Source organism: Giraffa tippelskirchi, chromosome 1, assembly GCF_054371585.1.
Source record: "Giraffa tippelskirchi isolate mGirTip1 chromosome 1, T2T-mGirTip1v1.2.pri, whole genome shotgun sequence".
Taxonomy (NCBI): domain Eukaryota; kingdom Metazoa; phylum Chordata; class Mammalia; order Artiodactyla; family Giraffidae; genus Giraffa; species Giraffa tippelskirchi.
This window is the reverse complement of record NC_137275.1, coordinates 167,003,557-167,018,650: the sequence shown is the minus strand read 5'-3', so window position 1 is coordinate 167,018,650 and position 15,094 is coordinate 167,003,557. Positions and strand designations below refer to the sequence as shown.

General features: G+C 35.8%; 1 protein-coding gene and 1 long non-coding RNA gene across 22 annotated transcripts in view; one reads left to right on the top strand and one right to left on the bottom strand.

Moving 5' to 3' along the window:
• GDA (guanine deaminase) overlaps positions 1-15,094 on the bottom strand; it is a 104,917-nt gene that overhangs the window by 1,952 nt on the left and 87,871 nt on the right. For 13 of the 17 annotated variants that reach the window (XM_081505369.1, XM_081505352.1, XM_081505396.1 and 10 more), the window contains 3 exons: positions 15,020-15,087; positions 5,176-5,322; positions 1,656-1,786 (listed from right to left, as the gene is read on the bottom strand). In XM_081505369.1, coding sequence (XP_081361495.1) covers positions 1,656-1,786; positions 5,176-5,322; positions 15,020-15,087 — 346 coding nt within the window. Of the gene's footprint in view, positions 1-1,651; positions 1,787-5,175; positions 5,323-15,019; positions 15,088-15,094 lie in introns of all 17 variants that reach the window. The other 4 variants (XM_081505432.1, XM_081505424.1, XM_081505433.1 and 1 more) reach the window with 1 other exon arrangement.
• Positions 1-15,094, top strand: part of LOC145511796 (uncharacterized) — a 136,805-nt gene that overhangs the window by 62,936 nt on the left and 58,775 nt on the right. The window contains exons 1-2 of one of the 5 annotated variants that reach the window (XR_014058176.1): positions 7,694-7,813; positions 9,215-9,281. The exons of the other annotated variants lie outside the window; for them this stretch is intronic. This is a non-coding gene — a long non-coding RNA (uncharacterized LOC145511796). Of the gene's footprint in view, positions 1-7,693; positions 7,814-9,214; positions 9,282-15,094 lie in introns of those variants that run through there. 5 annotated transcript variants of the gene reach the window in all.

Below are 15,094 nucleotides of genomic sequence, written 5' to 3'. Positions count from 1 at the left end.
AAAAACGAATATTTTCTGCACTTAGAAAAGCAAATTGACAATGAATAGTGGTTGGCAAAGCCCAGAAATAAAAACTTATTTCTCGATGGCAAAAATCTATTTTTATTTTTTGACTTTTTTTCTTTTGAAAATATATATATATATATAGCCCACAGAGGAGAAAAATGTACATTTCAATGCCCAAACTTATTTATATATTTACATAAAAGATGCTATCTTGATTATCACTGTCTGTTTGCAGTTCCACATGTGAATTTCTTTAGTCTTGTATTCCATATCAAGGAGTTACAGTGAAAATATTTTTAATTTAAGCCCTAAAAAGGTCTTGAGATAAGATACATAATCCATCCATTTGACAGGTACTGTAATTCCCTCCATTGTGTACATTAGCCTGGCTGGAACTTAGTCCCAGAAATGGACACACTGGTGTCTGTCTATTCCAATAACAGAGCTGAGTAAAGGGGAAGAAATTATTTGTCACCAACAATCCAGTATCCCAAGTCAAAATGCTAAACTATGGCCAAAAGTACATAACTCTACTCACTGGAACTAGCTTCTATGGCTAATAGTCACTGTCTCACTTAAGCTGGCATCCAATGAACACCCCAAAATCTACTTTTATTAATGAAAAAGAAATGGTCTTTTGCCTAAAAAAATAAAAATACTGATTAATTAGCAAATGTTTTCCAGTGCCTGAAAGTTCTTAATATATAACCTTGAAATCTTCAGAGGGAAAGTGTTAACATAAATTAAATAATTTAATATAATAATTTAAATATTTTAAGAGGTGTATAAAACAAGAAAAATGCCTGGATGAATGGGACTGAACCCTATTCCCAGAAACTCACTCTAATATTCCAAGAAATTCACTCAATCAATAAAAAGTAAAAGATTAAGTGATATAAAAATAATTAATGCTATTAACTTCAAATAATCCAGCACTTTTCTTCTAAAAACCTCAGTATGTTACATTTAATATTACACTTACTCCCATAAGTGGATCAGTTTTTAAATGGCAATAGTTAAATTTTAAGAAAAACTATCTCATAAAGAATTGTTATTAAAGTAAGAACCAATTTATTTTATATATACAAAAACATGATAAGAGGGACAAAGTAATGAAACTCACTTTCTTATAATTAAGGGAATCAATGTTGCATTGTGATCAAGAACCTAGACCCCAAAAGTCAGAAAGTCCTGGAATAGAATCCAAACTCTGTCTATTAATTACTAGCCATGAGTTCTTAGGAAATCATTTAACCTTCCTTAAGTCTCACTGCCCCATAAACCACATGGTAATATTAATAGCACGTGCCTCTCATAATAGTTCTGATAGTTAAACAAAAAATGATGTATGAAAGTGCATAATCCCATGCCATTTAGCACATAGAAAGTGTGTTCAATAAGCCGTAACTATATTATGTTTTCTTAGAGTCAAGTACCTTCAAATATACAAATATATTCAAAATAGAAGTGTTTATTTATACCACTATTGTCATGAAATTATAATAACTTAAAAGCATCTAGCTTCCCTTATAAGAGTCTCCTCCATTTCATTAAACTGTTTCAGTGTCTTTTTTTTTTTTTTCCTATAGGGAAGTTGTTATGACTAGTTCATTAAATAAATGCTTTTTGATCAGCTTCCTTTTACGTACCTCAGAAATCTCACCAACAAAATCCCCACAAAACAGGTCAATGGGAGAGTCAGATGCTTTGGGGTTGATCAGGAGGGCATCAAATTCCTTACCCACTTCAAAGTTTCCAATCTCTCTATCCAGCCCCAGGGCTACAGGGTGGAATAAATTAACAAACAGTCAGTATCTCCAAGCTTTGGACCATGTAAATATCCCAATTTACAAGGACAGAATCTGCCAACATATCACTAGGAAAAAAAAAAATCAGTATCTTAATAATGAAGCATTCCAATAGACCGCAAGACTTCGACTTACAGAAAGCAGAGTAAGGAGAGGGAAAGCAAAATCTGAGAACAAAGAGGTCTCTTCATCATCCTGATCATATTAATAATTCTGATGGTGTGTCTGTTTTGGTTCTACCAGTGTGCTTCACAGTCCAGCTGGTCTATGATTTCCATTCATCCCTCTAAGAAACATGATGATTGACCTAATAGCTTTCTTTTCCTCTCCTAGTCTCCTTCCAACATTCCAACTCCTTTCCTTCCCCTTTTTATTCTTTTGTTCTACAAAGTAGCTGACAAGATCTACTTTTGTGGCAGTGAAATGAGCTTCAAATAAGTAAAAACTATCTTTTTTTTTTTTGTATGTTTGTCAATGCAGGCATATCTATCCTAAGCTCCTTAAATGATTTGAATAGAAAAATATTCACTTCTGAAAGTAAATGGATCCTCATAACTCAAGAGTCCCAGTGCTTTAGAAAGCAGACTAATTTCTCTGTAACCTTAAAGATTTCCTGGTTGCCAGAGAAGAATGGGTCTTTACAATAGGGCATAGGTCAGTAATGTCTATTGACTTGATCCATCTCACAGCTAGAACTCTTGTTCGATGAATAGTGGATGTCAAGGAAGAACATCTCTCATTTTTATGGTTTACTTTCAAAAGATGAGGGTAGGTTTTCCTGGTCAGTGAGGGTATTGAATTTAAGCTCCTGAAAGCCAATAATCTGGATAGAGTGTTCCAAATGGAAGCATGCATGAAAGAAAGGTTAACTGGAGTGCAGCATTTTATAGTTGAATTTCTACGTGTATTTTTTGTATTTCGTCACTGTCAGAATACAGTCCTGTGTGAAAATATTAGACAATAACCGCTGCATTATATTTCTATGTATGGATATCCAAAAGTCTTTTGGCAATGCTCTAAGCACACATTTAGAAATCCTGCTTGTTCTTAAATGGTTATTTAAAGGGTAACTCATTTATTCTCAGAGAAGAAAGAGACTTTTTAGCCAAAGAATTCTTATAGGAAGACAGAGGTGCAAACATAATTAGAAAAGTTAAAAAGCAGCTGGGTTACTTCTGATTGTGGGGAGAAGAACTGAATGAAATAGAAAGTCACGAGAAATCTTCTCCCCCTTCACTGATTACACTTGACATTTTTCATTTGACACTTGTCATTACACTTGACACTTGTCATTTTTCACTTGACAAATAGCATGACAAACATGAGTTTTTGATGATTGTATTCAACATAAAATTATTGTGTGTTTAATAGGCCAGATAACCAGGTTCATTTGCCAGGATTTGACAAGATATGTGTGTGTGTATGTGTTGTGTGTGTATGTGTATGTATGTATGTAGTATAGCCCCACTATGTAAGGGCTTCCCTGGTAGCTCAGATGGTAAAGAATCTGCCTGCAATGCAGGAGACTCGGGTTCGATCCCTGGGTCAAGAAGATCCCCTGGAGAGGGAATGGCAACCCATTCAAGTATTCTTGCATGGAGAATTCTATGGACAGAAGAGCCTGGTGGGCTATAGTCCATGGGGTTGCAAAGAGTTGGATATATGTATAAACTAACTGGATTATTTGTTAGAATCTGGAGAGTTCAGGTATGAACTAACCAAAAAAAGACACAACTACTTTCAGTGAATTGTAAATTGATCTAAATTCACATTATTGCAGAGAGGCCTAACTGTGCTGGTAAGCAACTCAAATGCACTTTAAGAAATGCAGTTTTACTGTCTCTGGAGCTGATGTTGGCTCTGTGAAGGCAATTTATGCATATCTTAATCTTGAGAGTGACTGTAAAGCTAGGAAGAGTCCAGCTTTTAACAGGGAAGCATTCATCTCATTCACTCAGACTCTTGTGGAGATACAAGCTAAGGAAAAGAAATTCTGTAACAGTAACCTCAGAAGCCCAGAAAATAGATCTGAAAGCTGTACAGCAAGGTAGAAATGATTTGGTAAGCACCCCATGCCGGCCTGGTCAGATAACAGGATCCTGATGAAACAACTCACAGACGGCCTAGAATAAAAAAGCATTATTTAAATATAAGTCATTTACACCATGAAGTTAAGGTGGTAGGACAACTATGTGAGCTCAGATGTGAAAGTGGGGAGTTTCACACTTGTTAAAAGTACAGAACTTTTAAAACTTAGAACTTTAGAAAATGAAGTCATAAGACATGGGAAAATGCAAAGCATATGACCTTTTTCTTGAAATGTTCTTTATGGCATTCATCATAGCAGAACATTCAGAGAAGAGCCAGGAAGTTTCTGTTCCCAGGATACCCTGGCCTCCATCATACTTCATGTCTAAGATCCAGGGTATTTATCATAAATATCAAGATACATTAAAAAATATACACCTGTCTCAAGATCTATGTTTTTCTTTCTCACTAGCTACCTAAGGTTTCATGCTATCTCATTATCCATCCAGATTATATTGCAATACTAAAGTGAAAGCAATACAGTTACCAAGTTCTATTTTTTCAGTAAAAATACAATTACATGTGAGAACTGGGAAAAGCTGATGAACAATATTTGCATATCAACCAGCTATATTTTTACAACTTTCTTTTTTGAAGGAGGCTTGTAATCAGTGTACTTAAGTATATAAACAAAATACATAGTCTAGACTAAGATTTATACAGGAAGGAAAAAAAAGATTTATACAGGAAGATATTGCAGTGGAAAGCATTGACCTGCACTCTGGCATCAGATTTTCTAGATTCAAATAATATACCACAGCTTGACAGGTGTGTGAGCCTCACTCAGGTACCTGGTTGGTAAAATAGAATAAATAACAGTGGTTCTGAGGAATAAATAACAGCATCCATAAAGCATGTTGCATAGTGCCTACCACATGGTAAGAAACCAGTAAGTCTTGGCTATTATTATTATTACTACTCAGGCCAATAGAGAGCACTTTACTTGACTTGATGAGAAAAAACTGAGTAAAGAATTCATATGCATGTGACCAATGCAAGTATCCATTACAACAATATGATAACTGCATGCTGAACATCTCTTCTGCCAAAAACAAGGAACTTGCTAAATTAATGATTCAAATCATTCAAATAATGATTCACCACATGCTTGAACATGTACTTTACTTGCTAAGCTTTGGTATATTATGTGAGATGCAAATCATGAATATGAGGATGCCTGCTGATGTCAGCATCATGAGCCTTCATACTGCAGCCAAGGACATAGATTGGCATGGTTGTACATCGTGTGAGAGAGAAAGAAAATGCTCATTACCTTGGCTGCCTCCAAGAGTAGCTAGTCTGAAGACTTCTTTGAGGGTGAGGCTTTTTGCATTTATCTTATTAATTAAAAGGGTATTGGAAACCATCACTGCTCTTCTGATTGCATCAAGCATGGATGATGAATAACCACCAGCCACATCTGTGGTAGATAAAATAAACAGTAACCTTATGAGCTGGATTATTAGGTTTTTTCTGTTTTTAATGACAGATATTCACTCTAATATACTTCAGAGAAAAGACCTTATCTACAAACACAGAATAGACACAGACTAATATTTAAAGGAATTCAAAACTTGCAATTAGTATCAAATTATACTTCCACTAGTTTTCTAGGGCTGCTGAAACAGATTACCACAAATGTGGTGGTTTAAAACAGCAAAATTTCAGACTTCTCCGGTAGTCTGGTGGTTAAGACTCTGTGCTTCCACTGCTGAGGGCATGGGTTCAATCTTTGGATGGGGAACTAAGATCTCACATGTGTGGCAAAAAAAAAACAAAAACAAATTTATTCTCTCACAGTTTTGGAGGGCAGAAGTCTTAAAGTGTGGCAGGGCCACCATCCCTACAGTGTCTAGGGAAGAATCTTCCCTGATTTCTCCCAGTTTGAGGGGGCTCCTGGTGTTCCTTGTTTTGTGGCAGTGTAGCTCCAATGTCTGCCTCCATATTCAGTAGCTTTCTTCCTTCTGTGTCTTTATGCACCTCTCATTGCTTATCTTTTATAAGGACATTCATTATTGGATTCACCTTAATTCACAATGACTTCATCTTAAGAGCTTTACCTTAATTACATTTGCAAAGATCTTTATTCCAAATAAGGCCGTATTTACATGTTCCTGGTAGATGTCTCCTTTGGGGGGAGGTGGTACAGGGAGCACAATTCAACCCAGCACAACACCCAAATGTTCAATAAAGTTAAGAGAAGAAACATCTTTGACTACTCCCTAAACTCTCACAGAAATTGGTCAAATATGATTACATTATAGATAACATGAGATTTAAAATAAACTCATAGTTCTATGCCCTAAAAACTTGTCCTAACTCTATTTTAATTCCAATGAGGACTTTGGGAATTAAATAGCTACTTCTTTATGATAAGTTTTTCAGCAAGAGCTTTTAGAATGAACTTAAATATTCTGGAAAAATTAGTGTAATAAATGAGCAGTGCTGATATAGACAGCTTTACATTTGTCACTGGCATCATTAGATGAGGAATGAGAATTTTGTATAGTGCTTTAAATAAGTCCCTAATCATAATTAAATTGAAATACTGCCTTTGACAAGAATGAATATAGAAATTAAATGAATTTGTATAAATGTCAAGTAAGCTAACATGTTTTATTAGAGGAAAAGTACATCTATAGCTAATAAAATACACTTAATATTTCAAGAGTTCCTTTTGTCACATCTTAGCAGACATATAATTGTTAGTGCCTATGTATATTGCAAAGATCAAAAATAATAGTCCACTAAGTAATCTTAGATTGCAGTTTAATTTTATGTTCAGCTCCCTTACATGTCTTCAGATAAACTTGTATGATTTTTTTGTTTTAGAAAATACTTTTCTTTAGCCAGAATAGTATTGCCAGAGGCTCATCCAGTTCCTTGACAAGTTTTACTCATCTACCTAGTTAGTCCACTTTAACATACAGTAACCATCCATCAACCTTTCATTTTATCATAGCATCCAACTAATAAAACACATATGATTTGGGAAACTGCACATTATACTTTGAAATGCTTTATTGATTTTTTATTTATTACTAGAACAAAGAAAGTGTTCAATCTAAAGGCAAGATAAAATGCTATCACTACATGGTATGGAAATAAGTAAAGATTGAATATATATTTTAAAATATGTAAGAAGCAGCTAAGAAAACCATATAAGAATAAAAACTTGAGCCGGGGGCAATAGAAGAAATTCTATATGTATGTGTTCATCCTATTCATTCATTCATTTATCAACAGATTTACTGAGCACATTCTTTGTACTTGATTTATTAAAGCAATCATAAATAAAAGTTGCAGGCACTGCGTAAGCTTACTATCTTATGGAGAAGGAAAAGACACATACAAAAAAACAAATATTAATAATAAACTATGTTCAGTTAGTGATAAAATGGAGGTAGAAAGCCCACTGTGACAGGATGGTCAGAGAAGACCTCGTTAAGTCAACAACATTTAAACTAGGACAAAAATGAGAACTCAACCATGTTTAGAAAGACATAAAGGGTATTCCAGGCAGAGGAACAAAAGGCACTCAGGTCTTTTTGCAGGAAGGGGTGTGATTCCCAGAGGGGATTCAAAGGGAGCACTGTGGGGAGGAGAGCAGCAGGAAGTGGGGCTGGGAGGTGGAGAGATGTCACAGCATGCAGAACTCTGTGGCCTCATAAAGAGGTTTGCATATTCAAAATCACACTGAAGGTGGTAATCAGGAGGGAGTGAAATAGTCATACTTTCATTGTGACTCTTTTGAAAAGAGAATACTGGATTAGAAGGGCCTAGGAATATGAGACCATTAGAAAGCTAGTGCAGGAGTTTAAGCAAGAAGCAATGGCTTCTTGTATGCTTGTATGAGGTGTATGAGGCATTTAAGAGAGGAAGTTAACAGGACAGACTTTAGATGTTTGAAGGTATAATAAAGTTTGGGGATTGTATGAGGAGGGGTCAAAGAAAAAGGAGAAAGTAAGCAATTGAAAATACAGGTTTGGAATTCAAAGAGGAGTCTGGGCTGGATATAAAAATCTGAGTCATCTGCATATATGTAGCCCATGTAAAGTCATGGTTGCAGATGATGACTCCTAAGAAGAGAGTTGAAAAGAGGAAAGAGCCTAGGACTGAGCCTTGAGGAAAGCTTTTGAATGGCCAGGAAGAGAAGGGACTTTCTGAGGAGATGAAGGGCAGGCAAGAGAGTAAGAAGGGAGACAAAACCAGTGTGGCTTCACTGAATCCAAGGAAAGAGCTTGTATGAGGTGGTGGTAGCTGATATGGGAACGAGGATGGGTTTGGGAGATATTAAGGAGTCATGAGGTTGACTATTGTACCAGCTTAGGTATGGGGAAGAGGTTAGGGAGAAGGTCCCCAAAACAATTCCTAAGGTTCTACTTTGAGAAATTGAATTCTCTGAAAAGGAGAGGCATTTAAGAGGACAGGCTTAGATGTTTGAGAGTATAATAAAGTTTGGGGATTGTATGAGGAGGAATCAAAGAGAAAGGAGAAAGTAAGCAATTGAAAATGCAAGTTTGGAATTCAAAGAGGAGTCTGGGCTGGATATAAAAATCTGAGTCATCTGCATATATGTAGCACACGTAAAGTCATGGTTGCAGATGATGACTCCTAAGAAGAGAGTTGAAAAGAGGAGAGAGCCTAGGACTGAGCCTTGAGGGCAAGCAAGAGAGGAAGAAGGAAACCAGTGTGGTTTCACTGAATCCAAGGAAAGAGTATTTGGACAAGGAGTCCAGTGTGATAAAGACAGACTGGTGTCTTTTGGAGTTGGCAGCAAAAGAGATCCTGTGTGTGTGTGTGTGTTTGTGTGTGTGTTAGTCGCTCAGTGTCAGACTCTTTGCGACCCCATGGAGCCCTCCAGGCTCTTCTGTCCATGGGATTCTCCAGGCAAGAATGCTGGAGTGGGTTGCCATTTCCTCCTCCAAAAGAGATAGTAGTGTGGTGACAATCCAGGGGAGAAAGGACAAGGATAGAGTAACTATGGAGGGTGGTAAGAAGCCAGGCTGAATAGAAGAGTACTTGGGATGCAGTAGCAGTGTGAGTACCTACTCATTGAAGTTTTGCTGTGAAGAGGGGTAGAGAAGTGGGGCAGGAGCCAGAAAGGGTGTCTAATTAACAGAGAGGTTTTCTTCACACCTTTGCTTAAAAGATCAGGAGGTCTACAGAATGTTTGTATGCTGAAGGAATGATCCAGGGGGGAGGAGGTAACGATGATACAGGAGAGTTACTGGCCAACAGAATTGATTTATTGAGATCAAGGGAGAGGAGAGAGTACAGAACACACCTCAGGGTGTTTGTTTTTGACTTAGATTGGAAGAGAAAATTTTTCAGCTGTAGTGAGAAAAAAAAAGACAAAACGCAAGCAGATGGAGGAAGGTATGTAAATTTAGTGGTGGGAACATAAAGGAAAGGCTTCTGGTTGTGTCTGTTTTCTCAGTGACTGATGAGATAAGGCCATTAGCTGGAAGCGAGGAGGGTATGATTTGGGATAAAATATTTAGGAAGAAATAGGTAAGTCTGTCTTGGAATATGGGAACATATTAGAGAAACATAATTGTCCATTTGGGTAGTGCTAAGGGCCACTTAGGATTTGAAAGCAACATTTAAAATGAAACCACTAGAAAGATTTTTTCCAGCAATATCCAGCTGGTCAACTATAAACACTGAGAAGGGGAAGAGCTGAGACAGCCAAGGGGGGTGGGCTTTTCAAAAGTTAATTTAAAAAAAAAATGAGGGAGGGAGGGTGGAAGGAAAGAAAGGAAGGAAAAAGAGAGGGACATGAGAAAAGTTCCAAGGAATGATTATAGTGGATACTCTGGCATCTAAGATGTGTAGATTAGGAAAAGAATAATGAATTTTGAAAAAGCATGTAATCACTGCAGTCTACAAGTTGATCAAAGAATATTGCTTTTGAATCAATTGAAGTAAATTAGGAGGATAGGAATTTGTCCCTAGAAAGTGGCATCCTGGCTCCATGTACATTGTTTTGATGAGTTTGTAGGTCTTGTTGATGTAAACTTGTTCCATATTTTTTCAGGTTACTGGTTTGTTTGGGGTGTTTTTTTGGATAATTTGCTATGCCCTTTTTTTTGAGATAAGGAATTTTATACACTCATAATTTGCTCCCACTTGCCAAATACATCTTCATCCTTTCAACCTTACACATAAACCATAACTTCTTGGTTTTTGTTAACAAAATCAGAAAGTAAAACAATTTTTAGTACTTGGGAAGTCCTTTCTTGCAGCCTGTACATTATTTTAAAATTTTATGATAAAATATTAAAGACATTAAAATGATACAGGGAAAAATATAATACGAAAACTCAAGGACCTAACACTCAGTTTCAAAGACAGTATCATATATTCAGGTCCCAGGAACCTTTTCCCAGAGGGAAATACCTTGATTTATGTTGCCATTTTGAATTTTTAAATCTTTATATTGTTGTTTATTAAAGCTGTTAGACCAGTTTAAGACTTATAGTCTGATAGTTTTTTTTAAAAGGTATTACTTTTAACATTGTACACATTCTGTCATTTTTTTAAACTCCTTTACAATTTTTTTCTTATTTCGGTTTTAAATGATTTTAGCCTTCCATGACATCCTGTTGTACCATACTTCCCTATACTATGACCCTTCACTTTGCCTCATCACTCATTGAATGATATAGATTTTCAAGGAATTTTTTCAAAGGGTTCATGGGGAGAATATTTTCCAAACCTTTGTACATTTGAGAACTTTGTTGCCTTCACACATGAGGGAGAATGTGGCCCAATATAGTATTCTTGAATAACAACCACTTTCTCTCCAAACTCTTGTTCTTGATATTTTGTAGGCCAACAAAAATTGGTTTTTAACTGTTTTATTGATAACTGACTTCCCCCCCACCTCAGCATTTTAGAACTTTCTTTTCTTTTTCTTTATAATTCAAATATTTTGCCACAATTGGTTCAGTTATGGTTTAGAACAGAAGAGGGTAAGTTCTTTCGTTACGATACTCAGTAAGCTCAGAAAAGATTTGTTCTTCAGAGCTCTGATGGTGGTTTCTGTTCCATTAGTTCTGGATCCTTAGTCAGGAAAATCCTGTTTGCTGGTGCCATGCTCTCTTATCTTCCATGTAGGTTGTTCTCAAACACCCTCTTTGATCTTTGGTCAACTTCATTCTCCACATCACCGATTTAATTTTCCACAATAATTCTGCTTCTCATAGCTAGCTACTTGGTTTGTTTGTTTTTTTTAACTGAGGGATAATTAAGATATCATAAAATGCTCAGAACTTGTGTTCAGTTTGATGAATGTTAATAACTGTATATAGCCATTTAAGTACCTTTCAAAAAACAAGATATTGAACATTTCCCTCACCCCAGCAAGGTCCCTCATGGCCCTTTTAAGTATTTCCCCTCCCCACCCCCACCCCAAATCTTGGCAACCACTTTTTTTAATTGATGTTTTATTTTTAATCACTTTTTATTGGAGTATAACTGCTTTACAATGTTGTGTTAGTTTTTACTGTATGGTAAAGTGAATCAGCTTTATGTATACATATATCCCCCTCTTTTTTAGATTTCCTTCCCATTTCAGTCACCACAGAGCACACCCCAGTGTTGACTGTATTGCTATTTACAATAGCCAGGACATGGAAACAACCTAAACACTCATCAACAGAAGAGTGGGCAAAGAAGATGTGGTACATATATACAAAAGAACACCACCCAGCCACAAAAAAGGAACGAAATTGGTCATTTGTAAAGATGTGGTTGGACCTAGAGACCGTCCTACAGAGTAAAGTCAGTCAGAAAGGAGGGCAACACCTCTTAACAAGAAAACTAGTTAGAAAAATATATCAGCCACTTTAGACATAAGAAAGTGCACATGGGAACTATGAACTTTTACCTGCTTTTGCCTGGCAACCATTTTCTGATTTCTGTCAATGTAGGTTAGCTCTGTGGTTGCTAACCTGGACAAGCTGTTGTCCCTGGATTTCATACATATGGAACCATACACTGTGTGCTCTTTTGTGCTTGGCTTTCTTCACTTAACAAAATGATTTTGAAATTACAATGTTTTATTTTTTTGAAGTAGAGTTGATTTATAGTATTATGTTAATTTCTGCTGTACAGGAAAGTAATACATTCTTTTTTCATATTCTTTTCTATTATGGTTTATCACAGGATATTGAATATAGTTCCCTGTGCTATGCAGTAGGACCTTGCTGTTTATCCATTCTAAATGTAGTAGTTTGCATCTGCTAACCCCAAACTCCCAGTCCATTCCTCTCCCTTGGCAACTACAAGTCTACTTTCTATGTCTCTGAGTCTGTTTCTGTTTTTATAGATAGGTTCATTTGTGTCATATTTTAGATTCTACATATAAGTGAGACCATATGGTATTTGTCCTCTTTCTGACTTATTCACTTGGTTGGATAATTTCTAGGTCCATCCATAGTGCTTCAATGGCATTATTTCAGTCTTTTTTAATGGCTGAGTAGTATGCCGTCGTATGTATGCAACACATTGTTTTTTACCCATTCATCTGTCGATGGACATTTAGGTTGCTTCCAGTCTTGACTATTGTAAATAGTGCTGCTATGAACATAGAGCTGCATGTGTCTTTTTGTATTATAGTTTTGTGTGGATAGATGCCCTGGAGTGGGATTGCTGGATCATATGGCAACTCTTTTTAGTTTTTTGAGGAACCTCCATACTGTTTTCCCTGTAACTGCACCAAGTTACCTTCCCACCAACAAGTGTATGAGGGTTCCCTTCTCACCACACCCTCTCCAGTATTTTTAACAAAATATTTTTGTTTTGTATATATCAATGATTTGTTCTTTTTTTTTTTTTTAATGCTGAATGGTGTTTCTTTGTATGAATATGCTGCATCTGCTTATCTGTCCTCCTGTTAGAAGGTTTTTAAACTTTATTTCCAGTTTGGGGCTATTATTAATAAAGCTATTATAAATATTCTTGTATAACTATATGTGTTTATTTCTCTAGGGTAAATACCCAAAATGGAATTACTGAGTCATATGTAAATGTATTTTCAACTTTAGAGAACTATTTGGCAGTTTCTTATAAAGTGGTTGTACCATTTAGTCTCCCTCCAGTAGTGTATAGCAATCTACATGCTTATTATTTTTTCTTTTTCAATTTTCTTCTTCCATTTTCAAATTTTCCTTTTCCCTCAAAACTCATGGTCTTTTCATAGAGCCATGTCTTCTTGTCCTCTAGGAATGATAGCAATATTCTGAACTCTTATTCTAGATCCTAAAGTAGATGGGAGATATGTTCATCCTCTTATTATTTTGATACCATTTTCTCTTGTTTTGCAATGGTTTTATGAAGTGTCATGCACGTTTCTCATATTTAACAATTAAGAAATGAGAAAGTTCAGATCTGCCTCTATTTGTTATAGATAGAGTGAATGATCCACTCTTAGACCTACACTCCTGGCATAATATAAGTTAAACAGTCTTTTAAAGTTCAAAGGAAAAGAACAAGTTTATGCATAAAGGTCATGTTTAGGAAATAGTTGTATATAGGGTGGCTATGTAAAATGCAACAGCATCCTCCAAGTTAACATATGAGAATATATCATATTAAACCTTTAATCAGGAAACCAATGTTACTGTTTCCCTTTTAAGCCAATCTTTATTGACTAGTGCAACTTGCCAGGTATCTGCTAATCATACCACATGCATTTTTTTCATTTAAGCCTCAAAACAAGCATGTAGCATAGATATTGTTATAATTATTGTTGTTCTTGTTATAGAAATTAGGAAATGAATCTTTACAAAATTAGGTATTTTGCTCAAGGTCTTACGGCTAATAAGTGACAGAGCTCTACATAATCATTTTAGATCATCACTATACAACCCGAACTCAAGAACTGGAAGTCATGTGAGGAATTAAAGTTGTGGAGACCAAACTCCTTGAAAATATGAAAGCAACATCTGAGTTTTGCATTTCTACTAAATTTTCCATTGACAAAAACTCTTGACCACTTTTTTCTTATCCATTAAAGGTTTTCTGTCAGAGTAAAAACAACTGGTTTCCTACCTTAATACCTGAAACTACATCCAAGTATTACACAATTTCAGTGATTCAAGGCTTAAATTCAAATTTTAAAAAAACCTCAATTGCTTTGATTCACGTAAAATTGAGGAAAACTTCTAATCTAGCACACCTCTTTAAAATTATAAATGAATCATTTTTTATTATTGTAGTCTTACCAATATTGTTTGGCATAAAAATTAACTGAGACTTGAGTTGTTGCAAAAAATGATGAAAACCATTATTTTCAATATGCAAACATCCTGGTGCTCTTACAAATCAGTAAGACAAATGAATCAAGAATGAAAAATAAGACCTTGTGCCCCAAAGTTATTTTTAAAAATTTTTCTAGTTCATTCATACCCAATGATAAAAGAAAGGTCATAGCGGATGCCTAGACATTTGGGCCTGACTCCCTTCCAAAGTGAGCAGCACTACACATACTCAGAAAAAGCAACTCAAATGAGAAAAAGGAGACATCACTAATTCATCAGCCACCTAGATCACCCTTCAGCCTAGCAAACATCAGACTGCCTGTGGGAATCAGAATCTCATTTTGTTAAAAACTTCTTAAAAGCAAAGCATGTGTTTTTTAATATATCTCAGAGTTCTCCATTATGGCATAGACTGAAATTGTGCTCACTATTCACAAGGTCGAATAATTTTCTTTTGAGACAGTATTTGTGATGACACAATTACTGAAGATTAAAACATAAAAATCCAAGCCATTGGATTTAGCAAGAAGGATGAAACAAAAGGAAAAAACAAGGACTTTTTAAAAAGAATCTCTAAAATGCTTGAGAAGGGCTTATCCTTTATAGCCCTGTGTCTGAATATAAACATGGATAATGGCTTTCAAGAGGTTAATATCACCAAAACTTTTCCCTTTGCATAGATTTTCTTACTGCTTCCAACTTCAGTATTTAATTAGCACAAGATGTGACTGACAGAAAATAAAACTAAGTTTTTTAAAACATAGAACTGTTACTTGAAAATTAGTCACAGTAGGAAGTTATGCACTCTATCAACCACTTTGCCATGGCTCTTAATGGGAAGCTACTAACCTGTGCCCAGTCCTGTCTTCACTCCATGTTTCAGGACCTCTAGCACATTGAGCAGGCCGCTGCTGAGCCTGCAGA